The following is a 25,143-nucleotide window of genomic DNA, read 5'->3' on the forward strand; positions in this document are numbered from 1 at the left end:
TACAGTACTAGTGTACTGTATTACCAACTCCAATAGTAACGAATATTTAGTGCTCACGCCGCGGACCCGCTCCCAGGTGCTGCACCTGAACCTCCGCAGAGGATGATCTGACCACAGAAAAATAAGATGAGACTTTTCCCATTACTTCAACACTATTATTATATCAATCTCCTCGACAGACTCCGCACTCACTTGTATTTAGTCATCTGCACATACCTGCAACCGCAAGCTTATCCTCCGACTGGTCACTCGCCTGCCTGGCTCCGGCTCCATTGTGCCATAGTCCCTTTCCGTTCAACGTTTCCGGCGATACGAAACAACGGCGTGCGACGATACCAATTGCTCGATTTACATTGTTTTATTTCGATTTTGGACTTAACAACACAGTTCTCAGAAACACCAGGTGACAAAAAATAGAGCTGATTGTGGTGGTGGCCGCACGTCTAGCTTCTCGACAACACCGGAAGACATTGGCAATTACCGACTGTTCATTGTGCTAGGCGCAGGCATAGATGCTAAGTGCCTGCAACGGGGATGAGAGCGGCATCATGGACGGGCTCACCCTCCATCAAGGGCCGGTCGGAAGCGACGAGGATGGCGCTGTTGACATTCAGTCTCACGGGAGTCGCGTACGTACTATTTACTCAATGGATATTGCTGTCGTCGTCAACTGCAGACTGGCTTGGATAGTGAGGAATGCTAACGTACGCTCAGATTTACCTGGGGCGTTGAGATGTCATGTACGTGACTATTCGTGGAGTGGAGTTGTGAAAGAGAAAGGAGGATGCTAACAGAATATCTCGATAGATTGCACTCCATACCTTCTTCAACTCGGGTTAACGAAATCGCGAACCTCGTTAGTCTGGGTTGCAGGGCCGCTATCCGGTCTGATCATGCAACCTCTCATCGGCGTAATCGCTGACCGCTCGCGTTCGAGATGGGGAAGGAGACGGCCGTTTATGATTGGTGGATCGATGATTGTTGCGTTTTGTCTGCTGCTGCTTGGCTGGACATCGGAGTTAGTTGGATCGTTTGCACAGGATGTTGAGAAGGTATACACTTGGTTACTGATATGTCCCAAGAGGGGAGCTGACGGTCGCTGTTGTAGAGGAGAAATGCCACAATCGCAGTTGCAGTTCTGGCTATTTATGGGGTTGATTTTGCGATCAATGCTGGTGAGTGTTTCTGTGGTGTAAGATGGATTGGTGCTGATGGTTCATCCAGTACAAGCCTGCTGTCGCAGTCTTATCGTCGATACGCTGCCTATTTCTCAGCAGCAATTAGGCTCTGCATGGGGTAAGAATTCAATTCAAAATGACCAATCTTGATAGAACCTCAGCTAAGTATTTCTAGCCAACCGAATGCAGGCTATAGGCTCTTTGATTGGTTATATAGTCGGATCCATAGACATGGTCACCACATTCGGAACACGGTTCGGTGATACTCAGTTCAAACAAATGACACTTGTCGCAGCGCTATTCTTGATTGTGTGTGTTTTAATCACATGCTACTCAGTGACTGAAAGAGTATTGGTTTCAGCAAGGTCAGCCAGTTTTCTTATACTGATAAAACTCTAGCTGACTTGAAAATGTAGAGGCTCCGAAGGCAAAAATGGCTTTTTTCAAGTACTCTCGCAACTCTACAAAACCACGATGGATATCCCGCCTCGCATACAGGCGATCTGCTGGGTACAGTTCTGGTCATGGATCGGTAGGTGGTGAAAATGGCAATTTAGGGAAATATTTCATATCTGACAACATTGCAGGCTGGTTCCCATTCCTTTTTTATAGCACTACCTGGGTTGGAGAGACATACTTCCGCTATGAGAATCCCGAGTCGGCGGCTAAATCCTCAGACACGCTTGGTGATGTCGGCCGATTGGGCAGTTTATCGCTGGTGATCTTCTCTTCAGTCACCTTTCTCAGCTCGGTCCTTTTACCCTTTGGCGTTCGATCTCCCGACAGCAACAGCAAAAGAGCCAACTTCACCGCACGTCCTCCCCCAGGAGTCGCCGCACTATTGCGTCGATTCAAAAGGATACGTCCTAGTTTAGCAACAACCTGGCTTATCTCCCATCTGTTATTTGCAGCAACCATGGTTTTCGCCCCAATGGCGCGATCTTTGCGATTTGCGACGTTCCTCGTCTCTGTGTCTGGTATTCCATGGGCCATATCCGGTTGGGCACCCTTCGCCTTTATGGGAGTTGAGATCAACCGTCTGGCGATGGAACCACCATCAAACCCCCGACCTACCGCATCAATGATTACATCGGCATCGTTCCGCACGCATGGATACCAACCGGTGGACAGCCTTGATCGCGATGTTGAAATGGACGTCCTTCGACTGAACCACCGTGGAGACGACGACAGTGACGATGAGTCCGTCACTGAAGGCCCATCCACCGGCGAACTTGCGGGTATTTATCTCGGCGTTCTAAACGTCTACACCACACTCCCCCAATTCGTCGGCACATTCATCAGCTGGATTGTCTTCAGTCTCCTTGAACCCGCCATCCCAACCCCCGGCGACCTATCCCAACCAGAAACAAACAGGGACACGAACGCGCGTGACAACGGATGGATTAATTTAGACACAAACGCACCAAACGCTATCGCTGTGTGTCTATTCATTGGCGCGCTTAGTGCGCTAGTTGCTGCAGAAGCCACTCGGCGCTTCAGAAAGTTGCGATAGAGTGGCTTTTTTATTTTACTTTGCGGGGTGGGTTTGAGCTCGAGGTATATGATTCTCACGATTTTTGTCTTCGTTTTATCAAGTGAGCGTATTTAAGTATATGTTGGTGGACAACATTGGAGGCGTGTGGTGTTGATACCCATTTGTCTAGAGCAGGTGATATATCCATGTAATAATGTATATTCAAGCCATATGCATATAAATATGATATTTTGTAACATTTGAACTTTTGCAATGATGATCGTTAAGACAGTTTCACCGCATAGTCAATTCGATTCAGGTGCGCTCATTAAGATATTGAATTATATTTTCAAGTTATAGAGTGGTGATTATATTAATCTTCCTAAGCTGCTCCTCCAGATGTCGTTAACATGATGCCATTCATCATCAATGGATCCTCCTCACTCAGATTATATCATGACCGTGCAAGATTTCAATGTCTTTCACGCTGCCAGACTGCTCAACACCTTCGCTAATATTACCCCTCATCCATTTATTATCAAGCCTTCTTTACAGCCAAAACCTGCTTCTCCAACACCGTCCCCACCGCCACAATACTCAACAACCCTGTAATCAACCACAACTGCGGAAAGCCCTCTCCAAACTCAGGATCAACTGCCAGAGAACCAGGATACAAGATCGCCGACAACTGGGTGATCCAGTATATACTCGCAACCCAAGATGCCGTCCAGAGCGCTGATTTCTGTTGCGCAAGGGGGTGTGACGAAGAGGCTGGCGGGCCGTAGAGGTAGTATAAGGTAGTCAGGCCCAGCACAGCGCCCATCGACATGGTCTGCCCGTTGTGGAAGCGTGCGTGCGGTGGCCAGCGCGGGTTCAGGACGTGTGTTTCGTTCCAGTCGGCGAGAAAGCCGCCCACGGAGGTGACAATGCCGACGAGAGCGATCAGGAAGCGGCCGGCCATGTCTTCTTCTATCCTCTCCTCTTTTCTCTTGTTGAAATGCCGTATTGCTTGGTGGCTGGTTGTGGTGTGAGGGAGACAGTTGTCGACTCGTCGTGAACGAAGGGGCAGGCAGGAGGTGTTATATAGAATTGGAAGAGACGCAAAGGGTTAATAATAAAGTGGCCAAGGCTCGCGCAACTGGTTAACTCCGGCGCGACATCCCGAGAACGATCCACCCTACGTAATGCGTATACTCTGTGTGGTATATCAGCATAGCTAATAGGCCCTGTGTGCATCCCTGCCATCGCCAGGGCTGTTGCAGAGCTAGCGGCTGGCTAAAGCTCGGCAAGCCCCTGCCGCAGCCAATTATGCACCTATGATCGGCGATGATTTGCCCCAGATTTTCGCACAGCTCGGACTGACGCTGCGCTCAACGATTCATATGTTCACTGTTGGCTTGTGGATGCGAGCAATTGATTCCGTTTGGTGGTTAGTGCTTGCTTATATAATAGTGTCAAACAGCGATAAACCCGCGTTATTGAAATCACAAGATGTACAGTACTCTACTTACTGTCCGTGTCTAGTCTCAACTCTTGGCGGGTGTGCTCAACCCTGCAGCGTCCAATCGGGCGGTGCATCTCTCGTACACGTACATCATGCATGTCGACTTTCCAGGCCAAAATTGGGCGGTCGCTCATCAATGATTGACTAAGTTTTGAGCGAGTATCATATATCTGGTCCACTGGGCTAGTTCTCCAATTCCCTGTTCTCGGCATACTGCAAGCTGATCAATTTGGCTTGTGATATATATATATCGTAGTCCTGGCTGTTTACTGAATAGCATCGATTATATCAAGTTGCAAACGCGTAGATTTTCTTCCATGTACACGCAATGTTATGTCAATTAGTACACTAGATGGCCTAGCAAGAGATCTTGTCGTTTTGCCCTGCCCCTCGTACTTTCCTTCCCAGCAGCCAAAATGACGTCTGCGCAAACGAAAACAAACGCTTCCCTCTTTCACCTTCCACCTTCTACTTTTTGTTTCAATTCAACTCTCTCTCTCTATGTGCTTCCCTGATTACTTCCACTGTTGACCTTGCTTGTCTATTTTAATTAGTTGAAAATGGCTTATATCCTTCTTTTTGGGCCTGACGACCTCTAGCCAGAAATTTCTGGTGTAACCATTTTGAACTTTCAAATCTCTTACTTCTCTTTTCACGTCTCGCTCACTTCTTACAATGGCGCCACAGACGCCAATCCATAATGGACCACGCGTGCAACTCACTCTCGGACCGTGCTTATTCAACGGTATGTTTGAATGTCCCTGTAAGGCAGGGTCCATCATCGATACTCTTCCGAGCCTCGGCTTGGAGTCTCATTGTGCAGTTTGCGGCCATGCAGTATCTCTACACCGAGAACTCGAGTCACGCTCGCCTGAAATGTTTTTCAAAACCGAAATGGAAGACACCCTGCGTCCTACTCTTGAAGGGTCCGCCTCGTCTTATACCGAGCCGACGACCAGTCAGAATGAAATGCAACTGACAAGATCACGCTCTTTAATCGACTGCCCATCTTCAAGGAATCCTTTGGCGAGCTCCACACATCGTAAGTCTTTGCAACTTAGCGAGGATAGCTCTAACAATGCACTAGGGAAGCGATCATTACAAGAAGTTTTGGAAGAATCTCGACGTCCATACGATGAACCCGCTCGGCCTGATAAACGTCTTCGAAGCTCCCAAACAGAGATAGCTGCCACTGAAAGCACTGTGGAGGATGCCTATGTTTGTCCTCGCCAAGATACAGTGTCAACACTTGCAAAATTGTTAGAGGACAATGGTGCAATCCTGATTTGGGGAATGCCGGGGTCGGGAAAGTCTACATTGGGTAGGCTATTGACAGAGCATTTCACAAGGCAGAACAAAAAAGCCGTTTTCATTAGTGATTGGCCATTGGAAAAGCCCTCAAAACTCGAAGAGATTCTAACGGACTTTCTCCATACGGACTTTCCAGAGATGAGCTTAGACGACGACTGTGTCTTTGTAATCGATGAAGCACAGAAAACCCTACAAAAGTCAAAGCGGTATTGGAATATTCTTATTAAGAATGAAATCGCCAAGCCGAATGGTTCCAAGTTCTGTATCCTTAGTGGACAGGGCCAGTTGGCTGGCATAAATTCCGTTTTCAAAGACCTTCCTGAAATCTCCCACTTGACCTCACATGGAGGATGTAAAGAAAACGTTGGGATATTTTATACTCAGTCGGAATTTCAAGATGTGGCTTCACGGTTGACGTCGAAAAATTTCAGCTATAGACTGAGTGAAGACGCCTTGAGCTGCGTCTTTTCTCTGACGGCTGGGCACCCGGTGACAGCGAAAGAAATTCTAAGTTATATTGAACAGGTATGGTTTATTTCTCCTTGTGTACAGATATCGCCTAACAAATGAGTGACATAGTTTCATTCGAGCTCCTCCACCCCACGTCGCCGCCTTAAGCGTTTGGTATCCACTGAAAGTACTCTCGAAATTCTTAAGGACGATGCGCGTTTGTTCGGGTACCTAGGTGATAAAGTCTATCCTGGCGCATTTGCTCGCAAAAGCAACATCGCGATAAAAGTGTTTCAAAGATTACTTTTTGCACCTGATGTTAAGATCACCTGGAACTCCGAATTCAATACCATTGGGAAGTGCTTCGAAAACGGTATTATATGCCATGAGATTGATGAGAATAATAAAGATGTTTTCAATTTCCCATCACCATTGCATCAAAGGTACGACCCAACTGAATCCTGTGTTCTCTTTGATACTAATTCTGTTGTGAAGATGGGCTAGATGGTATCACGAAATCGAGGACCCTGTTTACCGGGGGGAATTAACTCCAGAGCTAGGATAATACTGAAATCATTTTTGATAACAATGTACAAATATTCCATATCACCACCCGCTCGAAAGTCCACAAACATGTTAGGCCCATGGGAGGGCTGGGTTGAAAGGGCTAGTTGGAAGATATACGCTTTATTCGAAGATTGGTCATCCCAATTTTACTTTAAATTCCCTCACATTGAACCCACAGCTAGGTAAAGAATCCATTATACTCTTTTCTAATCCCTTCTACCAGCTATGTATATATATCCACCGTACGTAAAAGGAGCTAGGGCTCGAGCCTCAGTGGAGACTATTCCTAGATGCGTCTAGCCTCCGCTCCGGTTGCGGGGAGGTTAGCATCAGCACAAGAATAAGACATTGAATACGTACGTACGATGCATGCTGCTTATTTCTATGTTTCTTTGGGGGAATGTATTAGAATAATATATCCACATTAATAATTGGCCCGGGAAAGTCTCCGTGCTTTGTTCTGAGCAAAAGATTGGCGTCTAGAACTATGGAGGACCCTCGTGATGATGTATGATATCATTTGATCTCAGCCCGCGTCGAGATCGATGAGAACCTTATCCTGACTATTATTAATGTAAATCGACGAAGCATCGTAAATTGATCATTTATTTGTTATATATATCCCTCTTCTCCTCAATCGATTACACCACAATCCAATTCTGACCAAGACATCCAACCCGTCCATCACAAATTCTCACAATGGCTCCAAAAGTCCTCATCGTCCTCACCTCGCAGGACAAATTCCCCGCCAACAACCACCCCACCGGCTGGTATCTCGTACGTTCGGTCCTCAATCAATAAACCATACCACCAAGCTAACAACACAACAGCCCGAGTTCGCTCACCCATGGCAAATCCTGCACGACGCCGGCGTCGAGACCACAATCGCCTCGCCCAAGGGCGGCGAAGCGCCTCTCGACCCCTCCTCCGTCAAAATGTTCGAGAAGGACGAGATCTCCGTCAACTTCCTGAACAACCAGCAAGCTCTGTGGAAGAACACCGTTCGATTGGCCGACTTCGTCTCACGGGTTAGTGAATTCGATGCGATTTTCTACGTTGGTGGACATGGCCGTGAGTGTTCTTGAAACATCATAACAAAGGTTGGGAGGGGGAGTAATTAATCAATATTGGTAGCAATGTTCGATCTCGTCAATGACGCCGACTCCCTCTCCCTCATCCAATCCTTCGCTGTCGCTAAAAAGCCCGTGTCGGCTGTCTGCCACGGCCCCGTGGTATTCGTCAACGCCACAACACCGTCTGGGCAGCCCTTGCTCAAGGGCTCTGCTGTGACGGCGTTCTCGAATGTCGAGGAGGATCAGGTGCAGTTGAGCTCGCTGATGCCGTTCATGCTCGAGGATAAACTCAACCAAGTCACCGGCGGGAAATTCGTCAAGGCGAATGAGCCCTGGGGTGAGAAGGTGGTGGTGGACAAGACTGGGCTTGGCGGCCTGGTGATTACGGGACAGAACCCGGCTAGTGCGACGGCTGTGGGCAAGGCCCTGCTAGAGGCCTTAGGGCTATAGATGGTACTCAACATCGTTGTTTTGTAATGAAGTGGAACAGAATAATGGCATTGATGTGAATGTGTAAAATAGAGAAGATGGAAGCTGATCTATTCGGTATCATCGACTGACTAAATAACAAACGCCGTTCTATAACTAACTATGCACCTATACTCTACAAGTTCAATAGAACTTTCTAAACGATGCAGCAATAATAACCGGAGTCTCCAAGTACTCGCGCAATCAGTCGTCATTATCCTTCTTCTCTATATTTGCAGCAATCATCTCTTCAACCGCTTTCATGCCGACTTCCTCGGTACGCTTGGAGTCGGCAGCATCGTCACCGACGACACGCTGGTCAAGGGCTAACTTGGTCCGTCCTAGCGCATATATTTGTTCTTCGATGGTGTTGCGCGTAACGAGGCGAATCACCTCGACTTCCCTCACCTGGCCCACGCGATGTGCGCGATTCTCGGCTTGCACGTCCTCCTGCGGGTTGAAGCTAGAGTCGAAAATGATCACTTTATTCGCGCATGCCAAGTTGATACCCGCGCCCCCAGCCTTGGTCGACAGCATGAAAACCGGGATTTCAGTCTGTTGATAAAATGCGTCGAGGATTGACTGACGATCTTCCACACTCGTGCGCCCGTCCAGTCGAAAGAAGCCCATGTCTAGAGTTTCAAGAACATACTCCAAAATATCCATCACGAGCGTGAATTGAGAGAAGATAAGAGTCCGATCGCCGTTTGCTTTGAATTTCTTCAACAACTCGCACAATTTGTCGACTTTTCCAGAGTACATCCATTCTTCGCCCCTCAAAGCGAATGATCCGAGAGATTTTGGATACTTCTTACACATAGAGTGACATTCGAAGTCATTGTATGGCAGGAGTTCCTCGTAGATAATATCAGGATCTGATTGTGACCACATCTCCTCCTTTAGGCATGCCTTTGCCATTTTGCTGAGAGTCTTTTCGTTGTAGAGTCTGCGCTTTAATAGAGGGTGGATAGCTGAGAAGCGTAGTTTCATGAGGATGTTGGCAGACCTATTCCCGGTTTTGATACCGGCTGCACGATCGGCAAGTAGCTTCCGCACTACCTCATTTTCGTCTTCATAAATCTTCTTTTGAACATCATTCATTTCACAATATTCAACACGAGAGGTCTTTGCTGGTAAATCAATAACCTGGTGCTTCTTTCTCCGAAGTACGAATGGCGCGATCATGGATCTGGCGCGGGCAATACGTTGATCTGACAATAGAGTAGCGTGGTCGCTGGTATCTGTCACCTTTGCCTTCTTTGTGAAAATTGTTTGTAAATCCTCTCGGTACTGGTTGAACACATCTGGCAGCATGAATCCAAGCAGCGAAACTAATTCTTGGAGATTGTTTTGAAGAGGGGTGCCAGTAAGCAGTAATCGGAATTCCGCTGGGATTCTGATCAGTTGATCATAGACCTTCGAGGAGCTGTTCTTGAGTACATGTCCTTCATCAAACACACAAACACTGAGCCCGAGATTTCTCAGAAAGCGAGAGTCCTCTTTGGCCTTTGCGACAGTGTACGTTGTTATAACTACATTGATATCCCCCACGTTATCTTCAATGGCGGCACGAATATCAGCCCGTTCCTGTTGCTTGGCGTAGTAAGGCATTAGGTTGAGTGTCGGACAGAATTTTTTGAACTCACGAAGCCAATTTTCTAGCGTGGATGATGGTACGACAATAAGATGAGGTCCAGTGGTACCTTGTTCATATAGGTGCGCGAGAAATGCAATGACCTGAAACGTCTTGCCCAGACCCATATCATCCGCAAGAATACCGCTAAGTTTCTTGTGAAACAAAAGTGAGAGCCAATTGATTCCCACGATTTGATAATTTTTCAAAGTCCAATCGCGGTCAATGATTGACGGCTGGGTGATGAATCGCGCTTTCCGACCACCGTCAACCACAACATCATCGCCATCATCGGTAGCCGGAGTTCCGATGCCTGAGTCATGCTCCAAAGAAACGAGTTCTAATTCGCCATTGGCTTTGTTACCAAACATGTCAATGCCCCAATTCTTCATTTCAGCGGCCAAAGGCTTTCCGAGATCTTCGCAGCGAGCAACCAAAGCATCACATGCCTCATACCCTCTCATCATCTCCATAGCTTTATCAACAACCTTGTCGCCAATTGGTTTCTTCGCTCGCCCGTTTTTCTTTTGTCCGTTTGCCTGAGGTTCGTCGCCAGCGACGACTGCTCGGACGGTGCTGAGCGTGCGGAATGGTCGTTGCCCAATAATTGTGGACGCCATCTCCTCTGTTGTTGCAGCAAGGTCTGCAAGACCTTCTGCTGTACAAGAGTTGATGTAGTCAAGAACTTTTTTCTCGAGAGCAGTGTCTTCTTCAGTGGGCGAGGCATCGGAGTCGGTGTTTTCAGGAAAGCTTTCTTCTTCGGGTGTTGCAGATCTTTTGGGCTTTTTGCCTTGAATGAGTCGGCCTTTAGGTTTGGTAATGGAAGTATCCGAAACTGGAGAGCTGACACGAAGAGGCGAGACATTTTCAGAGACTGTTCGAGGTCGGGGACCTCGCATCAAACGTCTGGCCTTTAGAAGCGCAGGGCCTTCGTCTCGAGTGTCTGCTTTCTGAACGTTGCTCGAGTATTTATCAAGAATTTTCTGTTTAGACTTGATGTTTTGTTTGCTGGGTTTGTGTTTGTCGGTTGGGTAGATGCTCAATTCATCAGGCGAGGAGGGGGGATTGGATCGCCGTCGAGCTGAATCCTCCTGTGTGGCGAGATACTCTGAAGTTTGGTCAAAGTTTGCACGATGCCTCATATAACATTGAACAATTGCCTCCACAGATAACCTAGGAAATATATTTTTGAGTCTTGTGACCTGAGTCTTCATCCGAAAGTCCTCAATATCGTCTAGAGTTTTGATGCCATAATCAGTAGCATCGTCATCCGCCACAGGCATGGCTCGCGAAATTGTCGTCTGTTTGTGCCTCTTGAAGGCGCCAGAGTCAGAAGCTCCGTCGAGCTGATCAATGGATCGTTTGTTGCTAGGCTGATACGCGAATGCCGCAGTCAAGTCCTTAAATGTCCTGTTAGGCCCTGCATCTTTGACTGGCGACTCCATGACTTTCTCGGGGCTTCTGGCTATATGTTTGGTGAAGGTTCGCGGCTTAATATCCGCTAGCAGACTCAACTCATCCTCATCAGACGACCCTCCAGCATAGTTCGGACGATCGTCGTCGCTCAACGCGGGCACCCGTTTCTGGGCTTGCGCAGGCGGACGAAATTGCGTGCCACTCGGGGCCATCAAAGTTGAGAGAATACCCCCACCAGGCCGCGAGGGAGACGACGAGGGACCAAAGGGCGAGGATGCGGCAACTTGCACGATGGAGCTCGGCTCATTGGGCGTTCGGTCAATGATCTGGGTGGGCTGCGTCATTTGCGTAAAGCGTTGAGAAAGCGGAGTTTGCTGAGTCTTGGGATGAAGCAGGACCGTGGCGACAGTTTCTGCCTCCTCAGCATCAGCATCGGCGCCAGCCCTATAGTTAGGGGTATCCGGCACGGATTCCTCCATGGTTTGTTTGCCTTCTCGTGAAATATTCAGAAGCGTGCTAAGCCATTAAGTATCAAATAAAAAAAAAGATAAAGATACGGCAGGGTGAAGAGGAAAAAGTCTACTCAGGTAGTGATACTTTGGCTCCCCCAGACAAAATCCTTTATCCGCGGCGGTGTCGCGGGCCGATCTGCATACTTAGCGCGAACAGACGCGATGCGCGTGTGCAGATCACGTGGTCCATTTGGCTGCATTGGGTAGTTCACCACAAAAGGTGAATTGGGTAAATTGATGTAAATGCAGATGAGAGCAGAAAATTTTGATACTCTATTCAATCTGCATTTTGTCATATAAGCGTATATATGCAAAGATTAAAAACCATACTAGTCGTGAATGCCATTGGCTCTATATACTCTCGTACCCATCAATGACCATGTCCCCAAATGCAAGTAGCAACAATTAAACACCAGAATATGCAGTGGCTGTTGCCAGAATGTATCCACAGAAAAGATAAGAAGACGCGTAGGGGAGATAGATATAGAATAAACAAAAAAAAATCAGATAATCTTCTATCGGAGAGGGGTATGAGTATAATAAGATCATCAGACAGCAACTGCAGGGCTCTGTTGTGGAATCGAAGCTGATGCAGTGATTTCATCTGTAGTGTCACCTTCTGTTTGGGAGGTTGAATTGGGAATGCTGGCTCTAGAGTTCGTCCTGATAGGACCGGGGCTCTCCCGAGTAGGTGGTTGTTTTTTGAGATGTGTTGATCCGCCAGCAGCTGCTCTGGCCGACTCGTTATTCTCCTTGGCCTTCTGGACTGCAGAAGGCTGGGTTCCGTCTTCGCTGCTGATGGTAGGTCTGTCTGCCAAGCCTAGGATCTTATCAACCTCCTTTGCTGCGGGTATGAGATGGTCAAATTGTAGAAGCCTGCAAACGTCGAGATAATTCTTGGCTTGTTTGGCCTGTTTGGAGGAATTGTCCTTAGATTGAATCATCATATTGAGTAGAAACTTAGTGTTCCCATAACGATTCTCGGCCCGGATTGCTTCCTCCATGTAGGCTTCGACGACATCGCGCCAAGGAAGCAGTCCGCCCTCTGCAGCTGACCGGAAGCAAGACGAGTTCGCTTCAGCGGCTGTCGCTATCATGGCACCATCAGCGCCGTATTCTTCCATCAACGCGAGTGCCTGGTCCCGCGAGGTAACATCGCCGTTCATAACGCAGGCCACACCTGCATCATGACAGACACCAACAATCATCTTCAGCTGATCACGAATAGCTCGTTCTCGAGGCCGCATCGGGGTTGTACGGCAATGGATGGTCAGCCCTGTGATACCAGTAGCAACCAACCGCTTGACGAGGGATTCCGTCATTTCGGGGGTTTCGAGGAGACGAATCTTGACTGAAATGCCGATTTGATAAGGAATTCCCACTTCTTGCACGAGAGATTCTAGAATGGAAACCAGTTTGTCTGGAGTGCGAAGCAACGCAGCGCCCATACCGCCGCTCGTGCTGAAGGGTTTTGGACAGCCAGAATTCACATCAATGCCGGCCACATCGGCGGCAACCATCTTTGCTGCGCGAACGGCATAGTCTGGTCTTGCCGTGCCCATCTGGAAAATGAGCTTTCCTTTCTCGCGAGCAGGGTCGAGGCGATAGATCACGTTTTCTTTTTTGGGCATATCGGGGCGGCCGCCGTTGGACGACACGCGGGTGAACTCGATGGTATTATTCCGTGGGTTGACACGACGCTCGGCTCCCATGATAGCCTGGTCGATTGTTTCTGGGCCCCAGACGAGATCTGCGCCATATTTGAGGGCGATGAGGCGAGACGGCAGTTCCCCGGACCGCACCATGGGCGCCAAAACGATTTTCCCGCGATAGTCGACGCCGTTGGCGGGGATCGGGACACGAGGGGTTGTCGAAGCCATCATGCGGAAGAGAGACCTGAGCATATCACATAGGCTGGTCTATCGGACGCTCTGGCGTGGACGTTCGCTTGGATGTCAAAGGCCCGGGCAAAGCGAGTCATCCTTGTCGCCCAGAAAAAGAGCCGAGGTCACGTGAAGATAAGGTTTCCAGTTTCCACCATGCGACTGTCAATCTACTTTCTACCTTTCCTGTTTACTAGCTAGTTATACCAAGTCTCTCGATCTCAGATTTCGGATGGCGTCACTTCTGGTGGTCATCCTGAAGCTATCCAATATGATTCCACAGCGGTTGAACCAGTGGTGACGATCCGATGTCGGTAGCAGACAGTAAATCGTATAGCAATATTATTACTATTGGTGATTGTTGAATGACGACTTAAGCCAAGCTTAGCACTACTGCACTGCAACTCGCCTGAAAGAATAATAAGTGCCCCGCCGTGATCGTCGTCTTGTAAATGTGAATTTTGTATACCATGTAGATGTTGTCAGTCTGTCCGTGGTGTGAGGGAGGCTGTTTGGATGCAGGACCAACAGGACAGCATGTCGAGGGACAGTCAAAGCTACCAAAATGTTTTCTTATTATTTTCTCCAGACAGAGCAGACCTGAATGCAATTGCTGCATGCCAAAATGAGGTGAGACGGCACATCAATGTAGTAATACGTAGCCATCAACCAGACTATGAGACTGTGCGCACGCACTGGCATCCGTTTAGGGGCCAGGCCAGAGCCGAAAAATTTTGCTCGGGTCCTTCATGATTGGCAACCGTCGCGCCGTCTTCAGAGTGATGCATAGACAGAGAAAGCACGAGCGAGCAGTGTCCATATTCAATTGCAGATCCAGCCATCGCATCTACATCTATCTACATGTCCAGCAGAATCTGGATTGATAGGGATTAACCTCGGCATCAACTCAATCCCGAGCAGCACCCGACAGCTAGCTGGAAGTTGTACATATACTCCATGCCGTGCTCGCCGTCTCCCATGAACCTAGCTGCCACCGCCACGTTTGCCTTTGCGTCTGCGTCTTCGGCGACATTGCGTCTGCGTGCTCCCTTGGCCCGATCCTCGCTGCGCCGTGCCCTGTCGAGCTTAGGCGTGGCTCGCCGCCTACTGTTGCCCACCCTGGCGCCCCCCACCGCTTCTTCCTCTTCCTCGCGCGCACCACGGACACCCCTCCCCATCCCGCCCCTCTCGTCCCCCTCGTCCCTGGCCCATTTTGCCTCCCAAACAAAACATCTTTCTTCGTCGTCTACGTCCTCTCCCAGGATTCAGTCCAAGCTCCATTCTACGGCATCACATCGTGCTGCCCAATTATCCCGCCAGTTGAATACGTCCACATCCACGTCCACGCCTGCGCCTGCGACCCCCGCCATGTCGTACTCCATCAGAAAAATCGGTGCTGTCAACACCCTGGAGCACCGTGTGTACATTGAGAAGGATGGTGTCCCTATTTCGCCTTTCCACGATATCCCCCTCTACGCCAACGAGCAACAGAACATCCTGAACATGATTGTCGAGATCCCCCGCTGGACAAACGCCAAGCAGGAGGTATGGCCAGCCCGCTGTGTCAAGCCCTATCTGCTGCTAGCGCACTGACAAAAAATTGCCTATAGATCTCCAAGGATGAATTCCTGAACCCCATCAAGCAGGACGTCAAGAAGGGTAAGCTTCGTTACGTCCGCAACTGCTTCCCTCACAAGGGCTACCTCTGGAACTACGGCGCTTTCCCTCGTGTGAGTTGAATAAGTTTGCCGGACGAATGAAATTTTCACTAACGTACAACAGACCTGGGAAGATCCCAACGTCGTCCACCCCGAGACCAAGGCTAAGGGTGACAACGATCCCTTGGATGTGTGCGAAATTGGTGAGCTTGTTGGCTACACTGGTCAGGTCAAGCAGGTCAAGGTCCTCGGTGTCATGGCTCTTCTCGATGAGGAGGAGACCGACTGGAAGATCATCGTCATTGACATCAATGACCCTCTTGCCCCTAAGTTGAACGACATTGAAGATGTTGAGCGTCACCTACCTGGTCTTCTCCGTGCCACCAACGAGTGGTTCCGTATCTACAAGATCCCCGATGGAAAGCCCGAGAACCAGTTCGCCTTCTCTGGCGAATGCAAGAACAAGAAGTATGACTCTTGCAGGATGATAAGATGGCCGTCTCGCTGACATGACCTAGGTATGCTCTTGATGTGGTTCGCGAGTGTGCCGATGCTTGGGAGAAGCTGGTCACTGGTGCCAGCCCGAAGGGAGATATCAGCTTGTAAGTGCTTTTGAGAAGGGTGGAAATATGAAGAGTACTGTTGATAGCTAACTTTGACATAGGGCCAATGTCACCAATGAAATCTCCCCAGACCGTGTTGACAAGGCTGCCCTCTCCAAGATCCCCGCCGGCGAGAACCTGCCACCTGCCCCTATTGATGGCAGCGTCGACAAGTGGTTCTTCATCTCGGGTGCTGCTGTCTAAACTGATAGCACTTTTCTTCGCGGGCTTGTACACGGTACAGCCCCAATTCGGCTCCGGAGACATGTTGTGTCTCCAGAAACTTCATACCTCATGTGTAGGTGGTAGTTACCATGAAATTGATCACTAAAAGAAGGCTCCATTCCCCTTCTTTCGCTGGTCGCACGAAGTGGCAGGAGGAAAAGAAATTAGATTAATTGTCCATATCCGTGATTTATGGTAATGGATAGACAAAATCAATTACGACTTCAATACACCGTTCAATTTCATAACCTATGCTGTTCGGGCGTTGGCCGTAGGAATGGAGTAGCGCTAAATAAACATTAATAAGAACGGAAATCTATACAATGCAAGCCCCAACTGCATACAGCATTCCCCATGCTGACCCTAATGGATACTGGAGCGACTCCAAGTATCAACCACCACAGACAATATATCAATATGCAATGAGCCCCATTAACAGATTCTCACGACTTCAAACTCTCCTCCCGTTCAATCACCCGTCCTATCCGCGCAATCTCATCTACCACATCACCAATCTTCATCTTCCGTTTCCCGACCTCGAGTTTAATTTCTTTACCGCCCTTAAACCCGATCGTCATCTCTGGTAATTGCGGGGAATTGCGGGGTAGATGTGACACTTGGATTTTAATGTGCGATGCACTACTTGGTGACGCTGTGGATGGGTTTTGGAGGATGTTGAGGAGTATTCTGCATGGTCGTGCGAGCGGGGAGAAGGGGGAGAAGGCGGTGCGGAAGGATGTTATTGTTTGGACGGGTATCGACATTGCGGCGTATATGTGGGAGTATCACTGGATAGGGCTGTGAAGAAATGGTTAGTTAGTTATGCGGGATAATGATCTGGTTGTGTGAATCAATCTTTCGCAACAATGTTCATTACTAACCAGCAAATACAACAGTCAAGACCGGCGAGGGCGAGAACTTGGATTCTCAAATGGGGTGACTTTGTCAGAAGAATGAGATCGACCCCAAGTACGGCAATAAAAGAAATAGCCTCTTCCGTCCTTTGAGGCTAGAAATGTGTTCGCAGGTCAATTGGCGCGACTTTCAACGTGAGCGATCGGTATTCTCGCGGTGGTCGGAGATTGTCGAGATGGAGTGACGCTAGTGCTAAACGGGACTAGCTCTATATGAGTATTGCTTTCCTGTCTGGAATATTGCGTGCTTTGGGGATGCCCTAGCCTTGATCCAAAAGTAACGACATGGCTCTTGTTGCATATATTTGCAGCGCCCATTTTACCCTTTTACTGAAATTTTATTCCTTTGATAGCGTCAAGTCAATTTGTTTAACCCAGATGATGTGAGATGAGAGTCGCAATATATCTATTTGCACATCAAAACATACTATTCCAATTACCAACTATCAACTACCAATCAAGGAAGATGAAACAAAATATACAACAATGAATTCATCCACGTATCCAATCATGCCTAACAACTAACAGAGGATTTCTCCATCCTCAACGCTGACTCGTCGAGCCTTGAGATACTCATAGTCTGGCATCGCTTCCACGACTGCCTTCTCGAGCATACTCGCGATGTCTTCACCAAATTCCTCCTTCCACTTAGACGCCTCGACAGCGATGTCGATGTTTTCAGGGGCCTTGTTCTTGTCAATGCCCGAAGAATTGCGCAAAGTGGCTAGCATGAAAGCTTCCATGTAATCGCGACGCTCTTCCTCCGTCATTTCATTATGGCCCTTAGTTTCCTTGCGGGCCTGTGTATCCCACTCGAACTGCAACTGAGTAGGGTCTAAGCCGATGAGCTTGCTGTACTTGGCGACAACCAAGGGGTTGTTGATTAGATCATGTGCATCCAGCACGGCCGGGGGTTTGTCACCCTGTTCTTGGAAGAAGTCAAATAGGGCCCTAGTCCAGCGGAACGTCATGTTAATTGAAATAGACTTCTCCAAGATGTCGCCTTCCATCGTATCCTTGAGCAATTTCCCTAAGGATCGCTGCGCAGATGGGAAAACGAGGGCCGGATGCCGGATGATAAAGGCAGCCTGCCATGTGCGCAAGTATGCGTCGGCAAACATGGTCTTGTTGTTGGGCGAAAAGCCCATTTTATCAGAAGAACCGTATGCAATCGGATAGTCTAGTGCCGGTGGTGGCTCATCATTGACTGTGTCTTTGCTGTTTACGTATTCCTGAATGGCACTCATCTTCATGAACCATCCTGCGTGTTCCTTGGTGACGAACATCTTGCCCTCCTGCTCGGCCTTTGCTGAACTCTCTTCCAACTCATTAAGACATCGTTGGGAGTCTTCCCGCAGCTTGGCCTTGTCAGCGGCAGTCCATTGATTAAGAGGCTTGAACAAGCGGCCATCGAGGTTGGCGGACATGAAGGCATTCCATAGGACGTAGCCGCCACGTTCGTTAATCAGTGCATTTGGCTGTTGGGCCAGGGCAAGGACTTTGACTAGCAAGTTCGAGGCAGTGCGAGGACTCGAAACCAGAAACAACCGGTTGCGGGGAGCAGGCTGGGTTTGATGACCGTTGGTTGCTGTTGCTTCCATATTGCTGGTTTGTATTTCGATGTGTTGCATATACTTGAAGTATAACTAACAGAGAATAGTAGGAGAGAAAGGAAGGAGAAGAGAATTCAGATTGTTTGTAATGTTACTAGCAAGCCTAAAGCTTGTGGCAAGTGTTTAACAGTTAAGTACCTCGACACAACATCTTAGCCATACGGAATCGATTCGCAGTACATTCAATCCCACCGATGGAGGGGAATAGTGTTATCTCACCGCAAAACCTGATTACACATGCAATTGTCTCAGAATCCTCAAGGAAATATCCAGCCTGTGAAGTGTAATTACTGGTGATCTGAGGCTGTTGCCGATAGATCGGCAGGCGAGGTTGCATTTCTGTTTCGACTTTTATCTAACCGGGGACTGATTTGGGAGGTACTGCGGCCATAGACGGCGTGAAGAGATGGCTTTTACACGGCACCTCCTTCTTTTGTCTTCAATTGACCAGTGACTTAAAACACGCTGCCTGAAGACGTTGCATCTGCGAATACAAAACATTAGGATGGTCAGCCGCGCGAGGATCGAGGTGGATCCGATCATCGTTCTTTAGCAGCCGTCCATGTTCCCCCAAGCTTGCAACTCGTCCCCGACTTGAACCAGTTTCGCCGAATAAATGACATTATTGAGCGGTAGGCTCATTGGGTACCAGGCTATCTTTTGTGTACACTGATCAGGGATATTTTTCTATGAAATTCAACCAGGCACGGCAGGACTCGTGGTTTGTCGATCAATTCCAAGACGAGCTGCTGGTAGTGATCGGACCCTCCGCGCGGTCCGAAGCTAACTGGTTAATCAGAAACCACCAATGCTGCTCTGGTCCATCCATCACTCAGAGATCTGCGTGCAGCTACGTACCTGGCTACTTTCTTACTGGCGACCAGAAAGTGGCAGAAACAAAAGTTTTTGTGCTAGTAGCTTGGCATTCGGCGCCGCGTCAGAAGGCGTATTTTAGTGGTCACATCATTTCCCGGAGGTCGAATACAGGCAGGCTGGGGGGGCGAACCACGGATATCGCTGTCCGACTTCCTGAATGTGCCAAGTTCTCTGTACATTGCTGTTTGGCAGCACCAAGTAATCCTCCTGAATGCTGTCACCGTGCGAAGCACCGAGATATTGCTACATTGCAACGCATCAGGGCTAACAAATACGATTGTAAATAGTGCTTGCTAGGACTCTGGGTCGCCCTGTTAAGTTGCTGATGGTAGCATGGATAAATCCTTCATATCTGCCGGCCCTAAATGACCCTTAGGGTATATCGCTTAATCCTGAATTCTAGTGGCGTTTGTGAGTCTTACGTGTAACTGCATCTAAGATTCCATATGGTCCTTCATTGGTATTCCTGGGCAGAGTGATGATTCGGTGGATTGCGTACTCTTAGACCTCTTCCTCGGTTCCATGTTCCTGTTGCTTTTGACAAGGGCTCCACTGATCGGCCTATATTACAATAACACATGGCCAATATCGACAATATTTGAATTAAAAAAATGGTGGTTAATATCGGACAGAAGCCCGTTTTCGACGCGATGTCGATTTTGGATTAATTTTTATTCACCTTTCCTGTCAACTATCTCTAAGGTGACTGGGGGCAAGCCCGACTAGTCAAGATGATTAGGATGACGACTCTGATCTATCTGGCTGCCCTTGCCTACTTCCACCTTCCAGTTTCACAGGCATACCAGGGCTCTAATACTTCCATCCTTTGCTCGGCAGATAATCGACAAATCGTCGACAACACAACAGACTACTGGCCATACCAACTCTACAAGTCTACCAATGCCACTCCGCCGTACATGGGTATCACCACCAGCGGCGAGCCGCTCGCTGAAGGTGTGATATTCCTCGGTCAGAATTATAGACCAGGTACCCATGCGATCAAACAGCAAGGGGCTATGATCATGACCGATACAAGCGATCTGGTCTGGTCTGGACCCTCATCCTCTGATGTAACAGTATCCGATTTTAAACAAATGACCTTAAACGGTGAACAGGTCATTCTATACTGGTCCTCTGTTGGTGATCAACCAACTGAGGGAATTGGATACGGTCAGGTACATATCCTTGACAGCACATACCGAGAAATTTACACCATCTGCCCGGACCTGGGATTGACTCTGCTTCCCGGCGCATCTTCACCGTGTAGTGCCGATCTTCACGAACACTACATCACCGAGTCGAACACCCTCCTAGTTACTGCTTTCAATCTGACTCAGGCTGATTTGACATCAATTGGGGGCACCACCGACGAATGGGTTTTAGACGCTCTTGCTGCAGAGGTTGATCTCGAAACCGGGGCTATTCTCTTCACTTGGAGTGCACTGGAGCATGTGGCTGTCAACAACACGCAGCAATCCATGCCATCTTCCGGCACCAGTCAATCTGTTCCCCTTGACTTGTACCATATGAACTCCATCCAGTCATATGGCGAGTACTACTTGATCAACTGTCGACACACATTTTCAACGTATATGGTTGACCGTGCTGGTGAAATTATGTGGTCTCTTCAAGGCCAGACTGGAGGAGACTTCGGTAGTTTACCCACCAATGGGACCTTTGTTAGTCTTCCCTCTTATATATGGGGTACTCTCAATTGATCATTAGTTATACACTAACAATGGTTATGGTGTAGTCATGGCAACATCATACTCGCATGATTAACGAGTCCTCTACTACGGCTCTTTACTCATGTTTTGATAATGGCAATTCAAATCCTTCGAAGAACGTCACCTCGTACGGTGTTTCTTTACGATTGACATTACCACCAAACCCATCAAACCCGCCAGAGCTAGTCACCAGCCTGTGGGATGTAAACGAACAGGTCTACTCCTGGGCCGAGGGGTCTTTGTCCCAGCTCGACAACGGCAACTACTTCATGGGCTACGGCATTCGTCCGATCATGAAAGAGTACGGCCCCAACCCTACTGTCGAAGGCAACGTCCGCTGGACTGCCCAGTTTGCCGATCTCAACTCGGGCCATAGCTATCGCGCGTTCAAGACTAACTGGCATGCGACGCCTTACACCCAGCCAACCCTCATTGTATCTCAGTCCGCAGTTCCAGATTCCCTGTCCAACTGTACTGGCTCATCCTCGTCATCCTTTTTGATCGGCTACGTGAGCTGGAACGGCGCAACTGACGTGACCTCGTACGTCGTCTATGGTGGTGCCAGCGAGGCCAACCTCGAGGAAATCGGCACATTCCCTAAGCAAGGGTTCGAGACCGTCTTTGCTATACCTTCTAATGTCAAAGCTGTGCAGATTGGCGCGATAGAGAACAACGGCACTAGTGTTGTGCAGAGATCGGCCGTTGTGACTATCTGAAGTTGGCTTTCGGCCCCTTTTCCCTTTCGTGTATACTTTTATTTTCATGTATACAATTCGCCTCTACAGAGTTAATGTGCCATGTAAAAGTCGGATTTTAGACGTATATACTAATCAACAAATAATACATATTTTCTGAAAATAAAATACCGTGTTTGTATAATATTTGAAGTCATTTTCAGTTGTGGGAACCTCCAGATGTCTAGTCAATTTGGATCGACTCCTGATCACATAAATTCACACCTAGAACGTTGAGTCCGACATGTGCCGCCAAGTTGCTGTTCGTAGTAACATCCAACTCATCCGGTATAGTGTGACTCCACAACTGCTCTCTCACTCGAAGCACATCTTCAAACTCAGTCCAGTTCCAAACTAGGCCTTGATCTACCCATCGCTGGCGTAACTGCGCTCCCGGAAATGTCGGCCACACTGAGGCAAACACCTCTTGTGTGTACTCAAGTATATACAGAAATTGTTCTGTAGTCTCAGCCCAGCTTTGAATTTCTTCCCTTTTTTCATGTAGTTGAGGGAGGATTGGAGATGGGATATAACTATCATCTACCATCATATTTCCCTCATCGTTTGAGGGAGCGGTAGCAGCCAGTAAATCCGAGTGCGTTTCTTGCAGAAACGAGAGACAGAATTGACGTAGATCACAACGTTTCGGAAGTTCGAATTTAACGCCGTAGTGTTGGTCAACCATTGCGTGCTCATACCTTTGCCTACGAATTGTTGGCGTGTCGATATTTGAATTTCCACCGTCTGGTTCAGGTTCAGCTGTGGTTTCTTGCTCAATACATCGAATGAATTCTAAAACAGCAGCTTGGTCCAGAAACATCCACCTCAGGTCTTCATTTTGCTGACGCCATGTGTTTCGGATACGGGATTCGAGTGGCCGGAGCGGTGTTTGAGAGAAAAGTAAGAACCCGAAAATTCTTTCTCTCTTGGTAGAGAATGATAAAGCGGCATTGTCTTCTCTCGGTAGAGATGCTGTGTTCATGGCCGTCTGGATTGTGTCTGCTAGTGTGGAATATAGAGTGGAAATATGGGTACTCTGTGTCACAGAAAGTTGAGATATTCTGATCTCAGAATACAGGTCTCGGTGATACCACCGTACCAGCCACCGTTCTGGGCCAGTAGGACGGTTATAGGATAAGGAGCAAACACACACAAACATATAAGACTGCGAGGTCGCCTTCCTTAGTATGACAGGGTGATTCCATCCAGACAGTAAGAAGAGAGAATCTGATGCTTCAGCTTCAAAGTCTCTATTGGGTATACTAATAATAAATATGCCCTGTCTGCCCATATCCTGAATGAGATATGCGATTTCCTTAGCCCGCATGATCTCTCTAGGGTTGATATCACAGATTTTGATTGCGTCGATCTTCATGCACCCAGTATCAGCGTCAATTGATATGTCGCGTTCCGTCTTCACTAAATCGTTGAAAGATACAAGGGTGGAGGAATTTATTCTGTGGTCTTCGAAAGGAGTCTCATAATCATCAGTCCCATCGTCCTCCCGGGTGTGATATTGTATCTTTGTAAAAGGAAGGGCTAATTCCTGAGACCAATCCGGAACCCAAGAGGGTAGATCAAATTGCTTATCAGTGGTTCCAACCAAGGCAAGTACATCCATGGCATTGCATTTTTTGATGACATATGCTGTGATCCCGGTATAAACACTTTCCACGGACAGTCGGTAGTCCGCGTTTACATTATTCTCATAGAGGAGGTTCAAAACCCTCAGTACTTTGTCGCGCGGGTCTGAGCAGGTATAGGGCGACGCTTTTATGAGGAGACGCAACAAGTCTTTCTCACTGGTAAGTCCGTACCATGAGCGATCCTTCGATAGCCACTGTGGTCCATCAATTTTGGAGAGGACTGCAGAAGATAATGTCTTTGACCATGAGAATGACCTCGAGCCACAAAGAATCTCTATGCCGCGGGATAAAATAATTTCTAGAATAGCGCAAAGGTCGGAAAATAGAGGCCGACTAAAAAAGGATTGTAAGCTTGCCATGACTTCTCTACTGACTAGTTGGCATTCGCCCGCATCTTTGAAAAAGTTCAAAGCTATGTCGCTATCAGGAGATGTTTCTCCCACGAAGGCTATTATTTTGGACGCTTTGGCGAGGACCTTGTTGATAAGACCAGTTTGCTGGTTTTTTTCGTGGATGTTATTTTGATTAATGCATAAAGAGTAAACCCACAGCAGTCGATCGGCCTTTTCTTTTCGCGCAGCACGTAGGGCGCATTCGCATTCACGGGCTACATAGCCAGCATCCCAGTATGAGTCGAAAAATATCGGATAGCACTGGGTTGAAGAGACTGTTGGGTTTTGGGAGTTGTTTTCCTCTAGAGTATACGATAAGATCTCAAAGGGCGGAATGAAAACATCCTCCAAGTATGTGTTCACATATTCGATGTGGATAGGGCTTTGGGTGACACCGTGCTTTAATCGAATTAAACGGAAGCCACTCGGAGACTGAATATCTGGAACGTCTAACTCCCCAGTTTGAGCCTTGAATGAAGTTCTTCCCGTTTCACTAGAGGATTGATTGCCTATTGTCGAAGGACTGCCTTCATCATTTCCATGGCTGTAGGTAACAGTAGCCGGCCATGTGAGGTCTAAGAAATCCCGGCCGTACGACGGAATACACAACGGTTCGACTTCTTTTGTCTCATCAAGAGATGGAAGAGAAGAACAATTGTTACAATATGGTATGCTGTCTACCAGCGAGATATCGGGTCGTCTACAGCTAGACTCGTGCCAGTGATACATGGAGTCTAGGGCTAAGCGTGCAGAAAAGGAACGATAGTATTGGATAATGTAAAGTTGTATAGATATTTGTGAAGATAATTAGACAAAATGGATGCATAATAAAGTCACGAAGACCTGGAATGTTGAGAGATGGTGCAGGCAACAAGGCTGCGCCGAGGCGTACATGTAAACAACCATTACCATTGGTCTAGCTTAATCCTCCCACTTTCCCGCTCTGGTCACTAGCAGCAGCCCAGCTGGGCACCAAAAGTGCAATCGCTAACGCTTACGTTAATTACTTGTTTTTTTGATGTGGATAGTCACCGCGTCGAGCACTACCACTATCACCAAAATCCGGTGCGCCATTTCTAGGACTGGCACGTAGATGACCGTTGATGTGACTGCTGTGGGGGTAGAGAAGGCAAATTTCTACTCCAGATGCATTGGCAGCGCCATGTCTTGGATCTTGAAATTTTTATCACATTAGCTTTTACCTGTTCTTCTCTGCTTGTGTTTCCTTTTATTGTTCCAGCAGCCTCGTTACTTTTCGTCTGTGTTACCAGCTCCTTTAGAATCCTA

At 48.1% G+C, this 25,143-nt stretch overlaps 11 protein-coding genes across 11 annotated transcripts; 5 read left to right on the forward strand and 6 right to left on the reverse strand.

Annotated features, from left to right (window-relative positions):
- The first annotated feature begins 42 nt into the window (after positions 1-42).
- Positions 43-2,917, forward strand: BGW36DRAFT_384231 (putative sucrose transport protein). Its single transcript, XM_046216770.1, has 8 exons — positions 43-629; positions 715-740; positions 808-1,052; positions 1,109-1,175; positions 1,225-1,296; positions 1,354-1,543; positions 1,595-1,710; positions 1,766-2,917. Exons 1-8 carry the CDS (start codon positions 535-537, stop codon positions 2,689-2,691), a joined length of 1,737 nt encoding a protein of 578 aa, XP_046069709.1. The 5' UTR covers positions 43-534; the 3' UTR covers positions 2,692-2,917.
- A 33-nt stretch (positions 2,918-2,950) lies between these two features.
- Positions 2,951-3,847, reverse strand: BGW36DRAFT_214906 (uncharacterized protein). Its single transcript, XM_046209961.1, has one exon. The coding sequence runs from the start codon at positions 3,611-3,613 to the stop codon at positions 3,191-3,193; it is 423 nt and encodes a 140-aa protein (XP_046069710.1). The 5' UTR covers positions 3,614-3,847; the 3' UTR covers positions 2,951-3,190.
- A 601-nt stretch (positions 3,848-4,448) lies between these two features.
- Positions 4,449-6,802, forward strand: BGW36DRAFT_384234 (uncharacterized protein). The gene is made up of 4 exons (XM_046216771.1): positions 4,449-5,198; positions 5,244-5,992; positions 6,047-6,360; positions 6,413-6,802. The coding sequence occupies exons 1-4, from the start codon at positions 4,832-4,834 to the stop codon at positions 6,480-6,482; spliced, it is 1,500 nt and encodes a 499-aa protein (XP_046069711.1). The 5' UTR covers positions 4,449-4,831; the 3' UTR covers positions 6,483-6,802.
- Positions 6,803-6,910: 108 nt separating this feature from the next.
- On the forward strand, positions 6,911-8,007 carry BGW36DRAFT_418631 (ThiJ/PfpI family protein; the record flags this gene model as incomplete). The annotated part of the gene is made up of 3 exons (XM_046219432.1): positions 6,911-7,261; positions 7,315-7,555; positions 7,619-8,007. Exons 1-3 carry the CDS (start codon positions 7,184-7,186, stop codon positions 8,005-8,007), a joined length of 708 nt encoding a protein of 235 aa, XP_046069712.1. The 5' UTR covers positions 6,911-7,183.
- A 111-nt stretch (positions 8,008-8,118) lies between these two features.
- BGW36DRAFT_215014 (putative SNF2 family helicase/ATPase) lies at positions 8,119-11,844 on the reverse strand. The gene has a single exon (XM_046209962.1). The coding sequence runs from the start codon at positions 11,551-11,553 to the stop codon at positions 8,230-8,232; it is 3,324 nt and encodes a 1,107-aa protein (XP_046069713.1). The 5' UTR covers positions 11,554-11,844; the 3' UTR covers positions 8,119-8,229.
- A 290-nt stretch (positions 11,845-12,134) lies between these two features.
- Positions 12,135-13,466, reverse strand: BGW36DRAFT_399218 (uncharacterized protein; the record flags this gene model as incomplete). The annotated part of the gene is made up of 1 exon (XM_046218495.1): positions 12,135-13,466. The coding sequence occupies one exon, from the start codon at positions 13,464-13,466 to the stop codon at positions 12,135-12,137; it is 1,332 nt and encodes a 443-aa protein (XP_046069714.1).
- A 960-nt stretch (positions 13,467-14,426) lies between these two features.
- On the forward strand, positions 14,427-15,933 carry BGW36DRAFT_399219 (inorganic pyrophosphatase; the record flags this gene model as incomplete). Its single annotated transcript, XM_046218496.1, has 6 exons — positions 14,427-14,505; positions 14,560-15,014; positions 15,080-15,199; positions 15,252-15,595; positions 15,646-15,729; positions 15,792-15,933. 6 exons carry the CDS (start codon positions 14,427-14,429, stop codon positions 15,931-15,933), a joined length of 1,224 nt encoding a protein of 407 aa, XP_046069715.1.
- A 249-nt stretch (positions 15,934-16,182) lies between these two features.
- Positions 16,183-17,027, reverse strand: BGW36DRAFT_384247 (uncharacterized protein). Its single transcript, XM_046216772.1, has 2 exons — positions 16,836-17,027; positions 16,183-16,752 (listed from the first exon to the last, which is right to left on the reverse strand). Exon 2 carries the CDS (start codon positions 16,716-16,718, stop codon positions 16,398-16,400), a length of 321 nt encoding a protein of 106 aa, XP_046069716.1. The 5' UTR covers positions 16,719-16,752; positions 16,836-17,027; the 3' UTR covers positions 16,183-16,397.
- Positions 17,028-17,389: 362 nt separating this feature from the next.
- BGW36DRAFT_361870 (uncharacterized protein) lies at positions 17,390-18,469 on the reverse strand (the record flags this gene model as incomplete). Its single annotated transcript, XM_046214313.1, has 1 exon — positions 17,390-18,469. The coding sequence occupies one exon, from the start codon at positions 18,467-18,469 to the stop codon at positions 17,390-17,392; it is 1,080 nt and encodes a 359-aa protein (XP_046069717.1).
- A 1,628-nt stretch (positions 18,470-20,097) lies between these two features.
- BGW36DRAFT_430072 (ASST-domain-containing protein) lies at positions 20,098-21,800 on the forward strand (the record flags this gene model as incomplete). The annotated part of the gene is made up of 2 exons (XM_046220788.1): positions 20,098-21,036; positions 21,111-21,800. The coding sequence occupies 2 exons, from the start codon at positions 20,098-20,100 to the stop codon at positions 21,798-21,800; spliced, it is 1,629 nt and encodes a 542-aa protein (XP_046069718.1).
- A 202-nt stretch (positions 21,801-22,002) lies between these two features.
- Positions 22,003-24,585, reverse strand: BGW36DRAFT_430073 (uncharacterized protein; the record flags this gene model as incomplete). The annotated part of the gene is made up of 1 exon (XM_046220789.1): positions 22,003-24,585. One exon carries the CDS (start codon positions 24,583-24,585, stop codon positions 22,003-22,005), a length of 2,583 nt encoding a protein of 860 aa, XP_046069719.1.
- Between the last annotated feature and the right edge of the window lie 558 nt (positions 24,586-25,143).

The sequence above is a fragment of the Talaromyces proteolyticus genome, assembly GCF_021365285.1.
Source record: "Talaromyces proteolyticus strain PMI_201 chromosome Unknown BGW36scaffold_9, whole genome shotgun sequence".
NCBI lineage: Eukaryota > Fungi > Ascomycota > Eurotiomycetes > Eurotiales > Trichocomaceae > Talaromyces > Talaromyces proteolyticus.

What these genes read in the sequence shown, in the direction of transcription:
- BGW36DRAFT_384231 (XM_046216770.1), top strand. Translation starts at nt 535, where the DNA reads ATGAGAGCGGCATCATGGACGGGCTCACCCTCCATCAAGGGCCGGTCG. An exon ending in CTGGGGCGTTGAGATGTCAT is followed by an intron (nt 741 to 807) that starts GTACGTGACTAT and finishes ATATCTCGATAG; the next exon opens with ATTGCACTCCATACCTTCTT. An exon ending in AGAGTATTGGTTTCAGCAAG is followed by an intron (nt 1,544 to 1,594) that starts GTCAGCCAGTTT and finishes TTGAAAATGTAG; the next exon opens with AGGCTCCGAAGGCAAAAATG.
- BGW36DRAFT_214906 (XM_046209961.1), bottom strand. Translation starts at nt 3,613, where the DNA reads ATGGCCGGCCGCTTCCTGATCGCTCTCGTCGGCATTGTCACCTCCGTG.
- BGW36DRAFT_384234 (XM_046216771.1), top strand. Translation starts at nt 4,832, where the DNA reads ATGGCGCCACAGACGCCAATCCATAATGGACCACGCGTGCAACTCACT. An exon ending in TTTGGCGAGCTCCACACATC is followed by an intron (nt 5,199 to 5,243) that starts GTAAGTCTTTGC and finishes ACAATGCACTAG; the next exon opens with GGAAGCGATCATTACAAGAA. An exon ending in CCATCACCATTGCATCAAAG is followed by an intron (nt 6,361 to 6,412) that starts GTACGACCCAAC and finishes TCTGTTGTGAAG; the next exon opens with ATGGGCTAGATGGTATCACG.
- BGW36DRAFT_215014 (XM_046209962.1), bottom strand. Translation starts at nt 11,553, where the DNA reads ATGGAGGAATCCGTGCCGGATACCCCTAACTATAGGGCTGGCGCCGAT.
- BGW36DRAFT_384247 (XM_046216772.1), bottom strand. Translation starts at nt 16,718, where the DNA reads ATGTCGATACCCGTCCAAACAATAACATCCTTCCGCACCGCCTTCTCC.